This window comes from Mauremys reevesii, linkage group 3 (genome assembly GCF_016161935.1).
Source record: "Mauremys reevesii isolate NIE-2019 linkage group 3, ASM1616193v1, whole genome shotgun sequence".
NCBI lineage: Eukaryota > Metazoa > Chordata > Testudines > Geoemydidae > Mauremys > Mauremys reevesii.
The window spans coordinates 143205485-143220493 of NC_052625.1; the positions used below are offsets into that span (position 1 = coordinate 143205485).

General features: G+C 41.1%; 1 protein-coding gene across 3 annotated transcripts in view; it reads right to left on the reverse strand.

Annotated features, from left to right (window-relative positions):
* ORC3 (origin recognition complex subunit 3) overlaps positions 1–15009 on the reverse strand; it is a 77639-nt gene that overhangs the window by 47657 nt on the left and 14973 nt on the right. For all 3 annotated transcript variants that reach the window (XR_005597136.1, XM_039532867.1, XM_039532868.1), the window contains exons 3-7: positions 12177–12274; positions 9937–10081; positions 6781–6885; positions 4802–4956; positions 3369–3505 (exon numbers count right to left, since the gene is read on the reverse strand). Coding sequence is in view for 2 of the 3 variants with exons in the window: in XM_039532867.1 (XP_039388801.1) it covers positions 3369–3505; positions 4802–4956; positions 6781–6885; positions 9937–10081; positions 12177–12274 (640 nt within the window). In the remaining variant the exon portion in view is untranslated. The remainder of the gene's footprint in view (positions 1–3368; positions 3506–4801; positions 4957–6780; positions 6886–9936; positions 10082–12176; positions 12275–15009) is intronic.

Sequence of the window (15009 nt, forward strand, 5' to 3'; positions counted from 1 at the left end):
GGAAGAAAATGAAAAAGATAGAACGGAAATTATAAGCACCCAAGGGAAAAAAAAAATCAAAACTGTATCCTGAGGACCCAATCTTCAGGAAGATGCTTGTAAAACATCTGCTTTTAGTGTTACAGTACAGGAAAGGTTCCCCTTTGCTAGTTTTACCTAGCTGAAAAATTCCAAAAATATAGTCTTCTAAACATGCCTTGAAATTATTTTCATTTCTAAGGAACGACTTTAATAAATAGTGTTGAAAGGCTCACAAAGATAAAAATAATTAAATGGTAAATGAAATTATTATTTACTCTTTGAATTGCAGTAGGACCTAATAGCCACAATCACAGATCAAGGCCTGATTGTTTTTTGTGATTATACGGTGTCTAGCACACACAAAAAAAACAACAAACAAAGAGCCCCAAGACTTTAAAAAGTATTGTAGTTTGCTTAAAAAAATAAAATAAAATAAAAAAATAAAGCAAGACATTTAGAATTAAACGTACACAAAACCCAACTTTCTGAAAGTATGACAATGCAGTTAGAGCATTCAAACAATTGTAACTTTGCACCCACATTAACATCCTGAGATGAACCAGAAACATTATTCATCTGAATTCCGAACTGTCATATCAGATTTGACCAAAGTCCCTATGTTCACCAATCCTATCTCTGACAGCAACCAACAACAAATGCTTCAGAAGAAGGGGATAAAGTGATCCATAACTGACACTTACACAAATTAGAAAGACACGGTGGATGAGGTAATATCTTTTATTGGACCAACCTCTGTTGGAGAGAGACAAACTTTCAAGCTACACAGAGCTATTCCTCAGGTCTCGGAAAGATACTCCGCGTGAAGAAGAGCTTCTGTGTAGCTCAAAAGCTTCTCTCTCTCACCAACAGAAGTTCAACTAATAAAAGATATTACCTTACCCACCTTGTCTGTCTAATATCCTGGGACCAACACAGCTACAACAACACTGCATATTTACACAAATTAGCATTCCTATGAGAGAAGTTAATTCTGTCTGTCTCCTAGAGAGTTTTGTGTTTGGTTTAGTACGTCTTAAAGAGTCTATATTCCTTCTGTGGGTGAAATCCTTTCTCCCTTGACTTCATCTTGTTTTTATCCTAGCACATCTGTGATTAATAAATACAATATATGAACACCACCACCACCACCACATACACACACCTCTTTTTAAAATCTAACTAGACTCTTTGCCTCAACAACATATTGTGGCAGTGAGTTCCCCAGCTAATTATTTGTGGTGTAATTCATGTATCTTTAGCAGTTTTAAATGTACTGCTTTTTAATTTCACTGTTTATCAAGTTGTTCATGTGTTACGAGGAAAGGAAAATTGGAATGCCCAAATAGCTCTTTCTATATATACACATGCAATAAGTTTTAGATCTACTATACACTCACTTATTTGTTCCTTCTCTAAAGCAAACAATCCTAAACTTCTAAATTTCTCTTTGTTCTGGAGTTTTTCCATTTCTCTTATAATTTTTGCCCTCTCTGGATCTTTTCTATTTCTAGTTCATTTTTTCTGACATGTGATGACCAGAACTGAGCACTGTGTTCAAATGAGGGTCTATCACTGCTTTATACAGAGGTATAGCCTCTTCCCTTTTCTAGTTTCATGTTATCCAAAACAGAGTTATACAATTTAACACTGCCCCTTAAAGTTCACTAATATATTAAATAATACTAGTCCCATTACAGATCTTTGTGGCACCCCACTACTAACTTTCTTCCCTGATGAAAATTGACTATTCCTTCTTTTTGTTCTCAACCTCTTAGCCAGTTTTCAACCCATGACAGGGCTTCAGCTCTAATCCCGTAACTATATCATTTCCTTAGCCACTTTTTATGAGGGATTTTGTTGAAGAATTTTTAATCAATCTTAAAAAGTTATATATAGCATCTGTCCCTTATCTACTATCCAGTTGGCTACCTCAAAGAATTCTAACAGATTGGAGAAGTAGGATTTTCCTATGCAGAAACCATTTTTTTTTTAAACTTTATGTCATCAAGATGTTTTAACTCCATCTTTAGTATCAGGTAAATTAGTTTGTAATAACAAAGTAAAGTGCATTTGTCTAATTCCCAAGAACACCCCCAGCACCTTCTTTAAAAGATAAGGCACAACATTGACTGACTTCTAGTCCAGCAGTACAGTAGCAGATTTTATGGAAGACAACTTTTAATTGTATAGTTATTGCACTGATGCTAGGCTTCTTCTGTGCAGGTCTTCCAGGGGGTACATCAACTCATCTAGATATTTGCCTAGTTTTACAACAGTCTACATAAAAAGCACTAGCAAAGTCAGTACAAACTAAAATTTCATACAAGCAGTGACTTGTTTATACTGCTTTATATATACTATAATTGAAATGTAAGTACAATATTTATATTTCAATTGATTTATTGTACAGTTACATGGTAAAAATGAGAGAGTAAGACTTTTTCAGTAACAGTGTGCTGTGACACTTTTGTATCTTTGTCTGATTTTATAAGCAAGTAGGTTTTAAATTGGGTGAAACTTGGGGTACGCAAGACAAATCAGACTCCTGAAAGGGGTACAGTAGTCTGCAAAGGTTGAGAGCCACTGCTCTAGCAAACCACAGGACAAACATCCGAACTTATCTGCTGCTGGAACCCTCCCACTCAACTTCAAATATGTGACCTCAGCTATTCCCCATCAGACAGGCACCATGACAATAACCACCCCTTCAAGACTTCAGAACATTGGAAATTAGGTAGTATTCTAACAGTTCATCATTTCTACTAATAAGTGCTTGTTTTCCACTGCCTGCTCACTTGCACCACTACTGCGATTCTCAAAATTTCTGATTCAGTTTTCCATCCTCTCCATGCTCTTGTAAAGGGATACTGCGTGTCCCAGGATTTTACCATCAAGAAGGGATATGTTGTCACTCCAGAGTTAGCTTAGGTGATCAACAATGAGGTCTGAGAACCCTGTTTAGACTAGCCTGGATCTCAGCAGCTGTACTAAGAAGCTGTACCCGAGTTACTGTGTCGTTACTTCTGCTGCACCCCCTCAACCACCAGTGTCACTAGGACTTCTGGGGGCATATCCAAAGGTTCTTTGTGCTGCATTTAGCTGAGTCACTCTACAATTCTCTTCCAGTGAATTATGGAGAACCGCTCTGTCCTTCTGGGCATATGGGGAGAAACACTGGAGAACCATCAGCACTTGAGTGATTTGGCCTGCATTCTCGTGGCACAGTGGGCAGGTTACCACCCCAAGCAAAAGTGACACCTGAGCTCCAGCCTTTAATTTTATGGCAACAACTAGAAAAAGTGGAAGGGAGTAAAAGGGCACCAGTCCAAAACGTCAGGGCACATTACCTGCTGATAACTATGAAGTCCTGAAGTACTTTCGTTGTGAAACTTTCCATGTCCTTGAAGATAACCACAATTGGAGGAGATTGCCAGTGCCTGGAAGAGGAAGTTCTTTTTTTGCTTGGAGTTTCAGAACCTGTTTTCTTTAAAGCCATTGTCCATATATTATAAAACAGAAGTTGGGAAAATACAAAGTAAGTTTCTTGTCTCCCATGTTATAACACTCTATTACCACATGGACAACTTAACCAAAATAAACAAAATTAGCTGTGTTTAAGGAACACATGGTACTTCTCTAACTGTGTACATTACCACTGTTCCTCTCCTGTGACCTAAACGAAACAGTTATAACAGAGAATAGTAAGAAAACTATTCTTCAACAAGGGCCAATCCAGCCCTTCCCTCTGCAGAGCCCTCTGGTGTGGTTCCACTGGGCAAAGGGAGGGACAATTTGGGGTGGGCACACAGATTTACACCACTTCTTCTGAAGATCACAGTGGCAAGTCAGGCATGCCTGGGAACTGAAAAGGGATGAAGCATCCTCAGTTGCACAGATACACTATTACTCTGCTTCAGGGGGTGTGCTACTACCATAAAGGCTATTCTAAAGTAGGTTAAAGCAGAATCTGCATAATGACTTCCCAGCACTGGGAGTAGGGAGGAGGATTCTTTTTCCTCCTGTCCCTCAGTACATCTCTCTTCTATCTCAGCTGAGATACTCAAGCTACTCGGGCTGGTTGCTGGAACATGGATATTTAGGTCCCAATTTAGCAGGGACTTAAGCACATGCTAAAGTCCATTTCTATTCAACAAAGCACATAAATCCCACTGAAATCAATGTAAATACAAAGTAATAAGGAAAATTATTCTATGCTTTTTTGTCCAATTACCCAGTAGGAAACCAGAGGAGACCCTCAGAGTCTCAATAAATTTTGGTAAAATATTTGTGTTCCTAATTTTTAGTTTTTCAATGGTGAGAAAATATAAAACATTTGGAAGGTTTTGCTATTAACAACTGCCTGTGTAGTGCAGGCTTCAGATAGTTTCCGTAAAAGGCCAACTTAACACTGATCATCTGTCCTTTATACTTTGTTTTTCAAAACAAATACTTCAACGATCTTGTCTGGAGAGAACAACATTTGGTTGGAAGTCAGATCTGAGCATAAAACAACCATTTTTTTTTTTTGGAATTATGAAAACACTTTCAAAAGTGACCTTTCAAAAAGATAGACATGAATATTTAATTAGAAACTGAATTCATACTCATGAAAGAATACTTTTAGGTTCTGATGGTCTCAGAGTCAGGTATCACCTAGTACTAAATGAAAGACTAGCTTTGCTAGTGTTTTGACTATTAGATATAAGACTGAGTCATGCAATTAAAATTTTATGAGACTTAAAAGCCAGATATTTTGTAAAATGGCAGTATGAAAGCCTACCTTTGTTACACTCTCATACCATTTGGAAAGAGAAGCCATTGAGCAGCGTATCTTTTTCTGGGAAATGTTAACACATTCCTCCTCTTCAGATGAGTCCAAATCTACACAGCAGTCCATTAGCTGTCCCATCAGTTTCTGAAGCAGATGTTTTATGCCTTTACAACATATAGACATACAATGAAGAGATTCTCACCTAATTACCTAGAATTCTAACCCTGCACACACCTATTTCTGCCCCTCCCCGATCATCCTGTTTTTGTCTTTTCTTCCCCTTCCCCAAGCTCACCCTCTCTGCAGAGCATTATTTTCAACTTCCCCAGGCAGCTCCCAAACCTCTATAGATCAGGACTCCTCTGTATAACAATAGTTAACACTACTAGCTTTGTCTGGTGGGGGAAGGAGGAAATCAAAGGGTCAGACACTGATCCTGCCTCTCCCCCAGGCAGGAACAATGCACTGTTTGTGCACTACTAGATTAACCTAAAGTTAGACTAAAAGGCTAAACAAGAGATCTGAGTATATTTCTTGGAGTGATTTTAGTCTTTTGAGTAAAAAGTATATATTTGGAAGAAAATGTTATTACAGATATTCCTGATTACAGTAAAATACGTTGCTATATTGTACACATTGAAGCTCATATACATAAAGCTTTCAAGAATATAGATGATGTTAGGTTTTTCATATAATATAAATACGTATCCATGAGGCGTGTTCTTGGCATTAAAAAAAAAGTAGTATTTTTCTGAAAATATGTAAAACTTAACAAAAAAAACACAACAACCCAGGTGTGATTCTCCTCACTATGAAAATATCTCAGAGACATGAAGTTGGTGGCTGAAAGAGAGGAGACTAGGGTTTGCAGAGGAAGATTTCAGTTTTAATCGAATATTTGTTGTGACAGATTCAGTATCTTTGGGGACCACTTACTAAAATTTATGGATGGTTTATATGTTTGTGCTCTAGTCTACTCTATGGAAGAGAGTTACCACAGCTCCTCCAGAAACTAAAAACTGTGTATTGGGGAAGGTGATTAAGGTGAGTCACTGTAACTAAACAACTCTAGACAGGTACAAGCCTTGGGGAGGTTTGCATATACTAGTTCAAACTGGGTGTTCCAGAGACTCAAACTAAGAAGTGGCTTTAGGTATAAAAAACTGAGCTTGAACTGACACAGGTTCTTTCGATTCAACAAACAGGCCCTGCTGAAAGGTTGGAAAGCTTTTGGCTTACTAGGGTCCTATAAGACTGGTGGGTGACTCCTGATCTGTTTAGTGTGTGTTTAAATCTGTTTATTGGGGCTCTCTCTCTCACACACAAAGCTTTTGCCCTACGAATAAACGTACTTGCTTAGAAAGAGCTGTTTGGATTACTGGTAAATCACACCTGTCATGGCACTTGGAGAGAAAGATAAGCCCAGGAGCTGGCCTTAAGGCAGACTGTCTTGCTGCGGATGTCACACTGTATCGAATGTGGCCATGCAGCTGTAAAACCCCCGGTTAAAAAAGGGAATTTGACAGAGGTCCCTTCCCAGAGACAAGTGATAGCTGGAGGCTTGACACCTGATTGGGCACCCCTACAGTGGACCAGGGAGGGAAGAATACAGGTGCAGTTACCCTGAAACCATGACAATTGTCACATCTGCTTCTTCCCGAGGCTTACAATAAGAAATGGTTGGACCAAATATAAAATTCTAAAAAAAAATCTTAAAATATGCAACGGCTTTATTTCAAATTGAACAGGATGACAAAGATAGAATAGTCTCCCACAAGAAGTGGTGGAATCCTCGTTGTTTTAAACAAAACTGGACATAACTAGAAAATGTATTGCAGAGAACAATCCTGCATTGTCAGGAGATTGGACTAGATGGCCTAAAAGGTCTTTTCCATCCATAATTTTTATTATTCAAAAATATAAAAAAGAATTTATGGTTAATGGCATTCACCATTTGAACAGGTTGTTAAAGCTATTACATTATATACCTGGGCATTCTTTGGCTTGCAGTGAGACTACATAAGGAGTAACATTATCCTGAAGAACCTCTGAGAGACTTTTAAATGTCACGTCATGATCTGTAACGTTTACACCTAGAAGGAAGAAAAATCAGTATTGGATTATCCCCGTTTATTATCAGAATCACTGAATGAGAAGATATCCCAAATAGACGAGAAAGAGAATAGTGAAAAAAATGACAGGTCACCTATAAGTTATGAAGAAAATTTGTATTCAGAATTCCATATTAGAGATGGCTGATTAAAATCAAAGGTATCACAGATTACTTTCTCTCTCTAGAGACAGCAACAGAAATATCCCTCAAGCTCCTTCCAGGAGGAAGATAGGTAATGGGCACCTGAGACCTGAATATTTCTCTCTTTTTTTTTTAAACAGCTATTTGATCCCTCTTGATGTAATTTGCATTGGAGTCCACTTAACAAGCTGTCAAGAATACTCTCTTTAGCAAAAATGAGGAAAAGCCAGTTCTTTTGTTATTTAGAATTTTGAAGGGATGGAGAAAGACAACAAAAGAGTCTTATACTACCACTATACCAGATCTCAGAACTAAAGCAGGTTTTCTCATCTTTCTCCCCACCACAACCTCCAAAGAGTCTAAAGATTAGTGATGTACACATTAGATTTTTAAGGGGAAATTGAAACAGAGCTGCTTAGTTATTTCTTTTATCCCCACTGCCAAGGAGGAAGGACTGGAACTTGGAAGATCTGAGTTCAGTTACCAACTCTGCCATAGGCTCCCTGGATTTGTGTACAATGGGAACATTTTCTAACCGATTGTAAAACTATTTCAGCTAAACCAAATTAAACAAACAAACAAACAAAAACCAGATAGAACCATAGCACAGACCTAATTTTAGGGGGACCTTGAGAGCGGGGAAAGTCCTAGAACCCAGGCTCCAGCCCGAGAGTCTACCGTGCAATTTTACAGCCCCAGCCCAAGTCAGCTGACACAGGCCAACCGAAGGTGTTTTCTTGACATGCAGAAATAGAATCAGAGAAAATTAGGGTTGGAAGAGACCTCAGGAGGGCATCTAGTCCAACCTCCTGCTCAAAGCAGGACCAACACCAACTAAATCATCCCAGCCAGGGCTTTGTCAATCCAGGCCTTAAAAACCTACCCTAAGGGCAATATCCTGGCCCCACTGAAGCCAATGGCACACTCCCATTGATTTCTGTGAATAAAATCCTTGCCCAAATATCTTTTTCCCCTCACTTCCTCATTTGTCAAAAAGAGAGACAATATATACAATTTTATCTAATGTTAAAAAAGCGACCTGAGACTAAAACTGCCCCTTTTAAATATAATGATCCCCATGAAGGCTAATGGTAATAGGCCTGTAACAGGGTCAGCACCTGCCTCTCATGCATGCCTCCATTTCTCTGGCCGATAGTGCCTGCAAACACAATTCTTTTCATGGGGGGGTCGGGAGGGCACCCACATCTCGTGGATGGCCCCCTTTCTCTTGGTTAGGTGAGAGCCTGCTTTTTGTTTTTTTTTTGTTCTTTCAATGCGGTGGCACCCTCCTCTCGCAAGCACTCCCCGCCCTCCTCCCCGTGGTTCTCTTGGCTGGTCTTTGTCAGCTCAGCCCTCCGTCCGAGTCGCACACGCTGTCCCACCTTCCAGGGTATACAGTCCCAAGTCCTTATCCCAGCTCTGATATGGGGTTGTAGCTCTTAGGCTTCTTCCCAGAAACACTGCCTTCTTCAGACACCTTGCTAGCCCTCTCTGGGTTCAGTCTTTAACCAGATCAGCAGGGCCCATCTCGGTACCCTCGCCTGGTCTGGGCAGGTCCTGGTCTCAGTCCTCTGGGCTCAGCCTGCCCGCACTGACCTTTTCATGGTCCTGTTGCTCTTCTATCCAGCCACCCAGGCACCCAGTCTTTGGCAATCTTCCCTGGGCTCAGTTCTGCCTCCACAGTGAGCTATCCAGGAACTTGCTGCTCAGCCAGCCAAGCACCTGGTTCTCCCTCTTCAAGCTCCAGGAAGGAACTGAAGGCTCCTCTGCTGCTTGCCTTTTATCTGGCTCGTCTGGCCCCCTACTGGTCGCTCCAGCAGCCCTTCTGATTGGCCGCTCTTCTACAGCCAGTCTAGGCTGCCTGGAGGACTTCTCGCTGCTCTATTCTGGGCCAGGGTGATGCAGGGCTGCGAGGCCTCCAGACCTAGTCCAGCCTGCCACAGGGTCTCATAAATATGGACTGCTGTTGGTATTGTAACTCCCTGGGTATTGCATTAGCTTATATGTTTTGAGAGTGCCCCAGTATCAAGAATTTATCTTATGAGGTGGGTCAAAGGACCAGTTTGATATTGGATGCTAAGTTGAAGCCCTCCCCCTTAAATTTCATCCATGGATATATTCCTGATACCTGGAGGTTATCTGGTAACAAAGCGGCAAGGTCCCAATGGTCAACACTGGTAACTAACAAAATTTAATCCTGAAAAAATGGAAAAAAGTCAATCCCCACCAGCTCAGTGATATGGCTGACTTTGCATCTGACTCTTATTCTGCAGAAGGGGAATGTCCAAAAAATTCAAAGCTGACTTTTTAAGAGGTCTATGATTATTGTAGCTTTTTAAGATAGATATGTTGCTTCCCCTCCTATCCCTGCTCTTCAATCTAACCTCTTTACTTACTTTGAGTATTATGATGAATCTGGTGTTTTGGTATATTTATTGTATTTGGAAAATAAAACTATAAATAAAAAGGACAATACTTGCCTCTCTCAAAGGAGGATTGGGAGAATAAATTCATAAATATACGAGGCACTCATATCCCAGGGTAATGGATGCCATATTAAAAAACCAAGATAATCAGACAAACCACATAGCACGTTGGTGGTAGAAATGGGAATAGAGACCAAATGTTCTGATGTCCATTCCCTCCTATTGCCTAAGGCAAAACCTATGGTGGAGATGCTCTCACACTGTGCATTCATACATATTGGAAAAACAAGAGGAGAACTAAAACCGATACAGCTTTCCTCTGATTCTTGTCTGTTAATGTTTCTGAAGTTCAGGCTGCTTGCTCCAATAGCTGGAAGGCTCTAAATCAATTTCCTTTGATCTTTAATCTCATCTAGAGATTTGACAGGTGTACCACAAAGTGTCTTAAAATGCAAAAAGGTTACCTAGGACAAGAGCTGCAGTAGGAATTTCACTGGATTTCATCCGACACATCCATTCTGTCTTCTTTGTTTGGAATTCAGAGTGAGATTGTCTCAGAAAACGTATTAGGTTATCAAATAATTGTTTATTCAGTTCTTCTTGTATTTTCTAGAAAACAAATGCACACACGCAGCTTTTATTATACACAGGTGGGGAGACACTGGAGTCCCCCTTTTCCTGCTTCCCTCTTGTCACTTTACTGGTTGTTAAAAGCCTCAAAGCAAATTATCCAGGTCCAATTCTAAATTAATAGTCTGTTTTTCTGCCAATTATGACCAGAGTGTATAATTTATTAGGTGGCAGAAACAGAAGTGTTGCTTTCTGTTTTCCCTTGATGCTTTGATCAAGTATCCCAATAATTCAGGGACACTGCATCTTTGTTTAAGTATGTTGCTGCACGACAGGTTGAACAATAATCTTAAAAATGATTCAGGCACAGAGGAGAAAAAATGTCTTTAGCTATGAAAAAGCAAGTGACCTCTTGATGTACAAAACAGTGCAATTATTTTCTGGCAGGATGGCCATGCCTACTCCTCTGATTCCTATTGTCTTACAGAACACCTATAAGCATTTTCTGTGTGAATTCTACAGTTACACAGGACAGTCAACATTCAACAGGAAAAAAAATAATTAAAAAAAATCAATAAAGACAGATATACTTTTGCAGTATTTTTCTATTTCCTTTGATTATCAAATGTGTTTATTTGTGGTTCTCTACCTCCAGCCCAAAATATTCCTTCTGCTGGAATAGACAGGAAAGTTGTAGTTCTGTTTAGGAATATCAGAAAATGTAATGGACAGATGATTTCATCTCCACCAACCAAAACCTAATCACATACTTCTTACAACAAAAATCACTTATGGGGTTGGCTTTAGGGGCTGTGACCAGCCAGTTGCTGTATCTTCTGAGCCTTAGGTATCTTAACACTTTATTTGCTTTTTTGACCACTACTGCACATTGAGTACATGGTTGCATTGAACTGTTCTACCAAGACCCTTGAGCTGAATGAATAATTTATTTTTTGATTCAGTGGTCAAACAAAAAAAAAATCCACCTCCCACCACCCAAACTTGCTTTGTTTCAAACCAAAACCTGAATTTTTTAATTGTTTGTCTCAAATGATATTTTTTTTTATTCTGGTTGAATGAAACATTTCAAACATCATCTCAAAATGAAATGTTGAAATGGTTTGTTTAGAAAAATGTCAAAAAAAAATCAGTCTGACTTTTTCAAAGATTTTCCCCAAAACTATTTGCAGAAGTCGATCTGCATATTAATAATAATATTAACAATAATTAATAATAATGAGGTGCATGGAAGCAAGCCCTGATTTAAACATATCTTTGGTAAACACAGCCAGAAAAGTATAAAACCCCACTACCTATCACTGCTTTTATGTTTTCAGTCAGTTATATTAAGTTCAGCACAGGCTGCAAGTTCTTCTTTAAATGCAGGGAGAGAGAAACAGGTGAAGAGGGAAGGCTAGTAGGCAGAATATCTTCTGGGATTGCTTTCCCTCAAAAAAATCCCACCATAATAAAAATCTCTCTTTATCTGCTCCATCTTGCAATGTTAAACTTATTAAAATGTTTTGGGCTCCTAATTATAGGCTACTTAATTTCATAAGGCTTCAAGTAACCAAGAGGTTGAGGAAACATTTTATTTTTCCTAAAACAGTCTGCTTCATTTGAGGTGGTTATCATTATAGGACTTCTCACTGGTATATAAAAGACACTTGACATCAGACTAAGCGCTCAGCCATATTAGCACGTGTCCTTCTTCCATTCTCCAGCATGCATTCTAATCCACAATGGACCTTGAGATGCCCTATACCCCACAAAACTGAGATTTAGAGCAGCCTAAACTTCACTGTGGGTTAAAAAACACACAACTGGATTAGAAGCAGACAGTGGCAATACACCAGGATACAGCAAAGAGGACCTTAAGTAAGGTAAGGAGGGGAAGCTTATGCATAAGAATTGGTATGTGTGTCATGGTTAGAAACAGTGTACCAGTGGTGTTTTTTATATGTTCCTCATGGAGATTTCAGTCTCATTCCACATTTCTGGCTCTCTTCCTGCCTCAGACCATTCATCTTTTCTGCAGGTAAAGGAAATCACTCAGAAAAATAAGAACAAAACAAAACACCAGAATGGATTTAAAATGTAAAATGTATAGTTAGTAATAAGTAGCAGGACCCACCTCTGTTTCAGAATTGATCTGCTTCCATAACAACTGACAAGTAGCAAATCGAAGATCGCTGTCCTCTGAATCATTTTTACCTTGACTAAAATAGTCAGCTGGAAAAATACAAATAAAAAGCAATCATAATGGTGTTTGTAAAAACAAAACTTTTTTTCATAAGAAAACTAGACAATGGCTGAAAAGGAAATCTATCCTCATTCATAACAAGCCATTATTGATCTACTAACTTCATGTATCTCTATCAGGTAGGCAGAACAAGTGAGGGAAGTATGCAGAAGCTGTTGCCAGAAGGAGTTGGTGAATGAGCTGACTTTCACCACTGGTCCCAGACTGAGACAAAAAGATAAAATAAATATATACAAACCTACATACCTAGCTCTTATATAGCACTTTTTATCCACAAATCTCAAAGCAGTTTACAATGGAGGTCAGTATCATTATCACCATCTCTAAAATGCAGGAACAGAGACAGAGGTGACTTGCCCACAACCAGCCAGCAGGCCAGAGGCAGAGCCTGGACTAGAACCCAGATCTCCTGAATCCTTGTCCAATGCTCTTTCCACTAAGCCAGGGATTCTCAAGCATATTCTTTCTGAGGCCCCCTCCCAAGGTGCTATAAAAATTCCATGGCCCACCTGTGCCACAACTATTGTTTTTCTGCATATAAAAGCCCGGGCCAGAGTTAGGGGGTAGCAAGCAGGGTCATTGCCCAGGGCTCCAAGCTACACGGGGCCCTGCGAAGCTAAGTCGCTCAGGCTTCGGCTTCAGATCCGGGTGGCAGGGCTTGGAGCCCTGGGTTTCAGCCCCAGGCCAGGGGGCTTTGGCTTTCTGCCCTGGGCCCCAGCAAGTCTAATGCCGGACCTGCTTGGCGTACCCTCTGAAACCTGCTCGCAGCCCCCCCGTGGGCCTCGGACCCCCGGTTGAGAACCAATGCACTAGGCAACCCTGCTTGGCAACCATACACATCCCGCCCTGCAGCTGGATAAACTAGCATTGTCTCCCCTATTATAAATATCCCCCTTCCCAAACTGTCCAACATGTTTCAGTCCATCTCACAGCCCTCGCAACCAGCCAGTCATGGGGTCTTCCACAGTGCCTTGCAGTAGGTCTCTGGTCCCAACTCCATTATTCCACAGTGGAGATGCCGTTTATACCAGAAGAAACTAAACAACTTGGGCAGGGACCGTCTTTTTTGTTGAGTGTTTGTACAATGTCTAGCCCACAGGGGTCCTAGTCCATGATCAGGGCTCCTAGAATGGCATAATACAAATAACTTTTGCCACTATAACTTATTCCAGTTCCCCAACCACAGAAAGCACATCTGTGGTGGGATCACAGTGTTTACATTTGCCAACATACCTATGTCAGTTGGGGGTGCTTGTAATTTTTTCACACTCCTGACATATCCTAGCAAAACTTTTAAGTGCAGACCAGGTCTAAGTTTCTGGTCCCCATCTCCAACCTTTCCTCACTTCCCTGAGCTTTAAAGTTAATAAGCACTTCTTAAATATCAGACCCTCTTTGTTAGCAGTGTCCTGATGTCTCTCTGCTGAGACATTCTGCACTCAGCTTCCTAGGTGCTGCTTTGCTTTAGAACCCCTAAACCCTGCCTTCAGCCAAGAAGTAGAGGCAAAGCTGGAAGGAGAAATGGGAAAGTGAATTTGACAATAAAATAATGTTTAAATTAAAAAAAATCTCCAACCACACTCTTACTTCACGTAGGAATCCCCTTGTAAAAACGTGCATGCAGAGCCTGTAACTACCTTTAACTCTCACAAATGCAAGTCCGTCAGCATGACTTGCTGTAGCTTAGAGCTGTGGTCCTCAACCAGGGGTCTGGGGCCCCCTGGGGGGCTGCGAGCACATTTCAGGGGGTCCCCCAAGCAGGACCAGTGTTAGACTCACTGGGGCCAAGGGCAGAAAGCCTAAGCCCTGCCATGCACAGCTGAAGCCCAAGGCCCTGAGCCCCACTACCCAGAGCTGAAGCAGAAGCCTGAGCAACTTCGCTTCACAGGGGCCCCAGGCAAATGCCCTGTTTGCTACCTCGTAACACCAGCCCTGGCTTTTATATGTTCTGGCAGAGGTGGGCCATGGAGTTCTTATAGCATTTTGAAAGAAAAATGTTGAGAACCCCTGGCTTAGAGGACAGCTAACAGTACCTGGAAGGGTACAATGGCTGACGGTTATATAAACAGTTCAGTTAACTGTCAGGGCAATGCAGGATTGACTACAATGATTAACTTTTCTCTTTGCAATAGCAAAGACATGAAAACAAAAATAAATGGTACAACAGAACTGTAAGTTCCCTTTAATAATCAGGTACTAAGCAATCAGCTGCAGTCTAGTCTCTAGAAATTACTCCTGGGGGGATTCTGCAGGACTGCACACCTGCAGAAAATGCCCCCTCCCCGATTTCTTGTGTTTCCCTGCAGAAAATGGCAGGGAAGCAAAGGGAAGAGCATGAGGGCAAGGGGGTGACCATGGATGCAGTTTTTTGGGGGGGATTGCCCCCCTGCAAACAGAGGCGAGGCATGGGGGGGCGTATGGGGTTACATGCCACTTGCCCCCCCCATTCTACAAGCACAGGGCTGCCCAGCTGAAGGAAGCTGTCTTTCCATGGCTCCCCTAACTCTGCAGTTGAACACAGCCTCCTGGGTCCCAGTGCAAGTCCTGCACCCCTTCTGTGTTCTGGAAGCCTTCCTGTTTTCTATTCCGTGCAGCAGCGAGTGCCCGCGTTGGGGCTGGGGGAAATGAGGGAAGGGGGAGGGAGGAGACAGTGGGGAAGGAAAGGGGTAGAATAGAGCAGGGGGAGGGAATGTGGGAGTGAGGG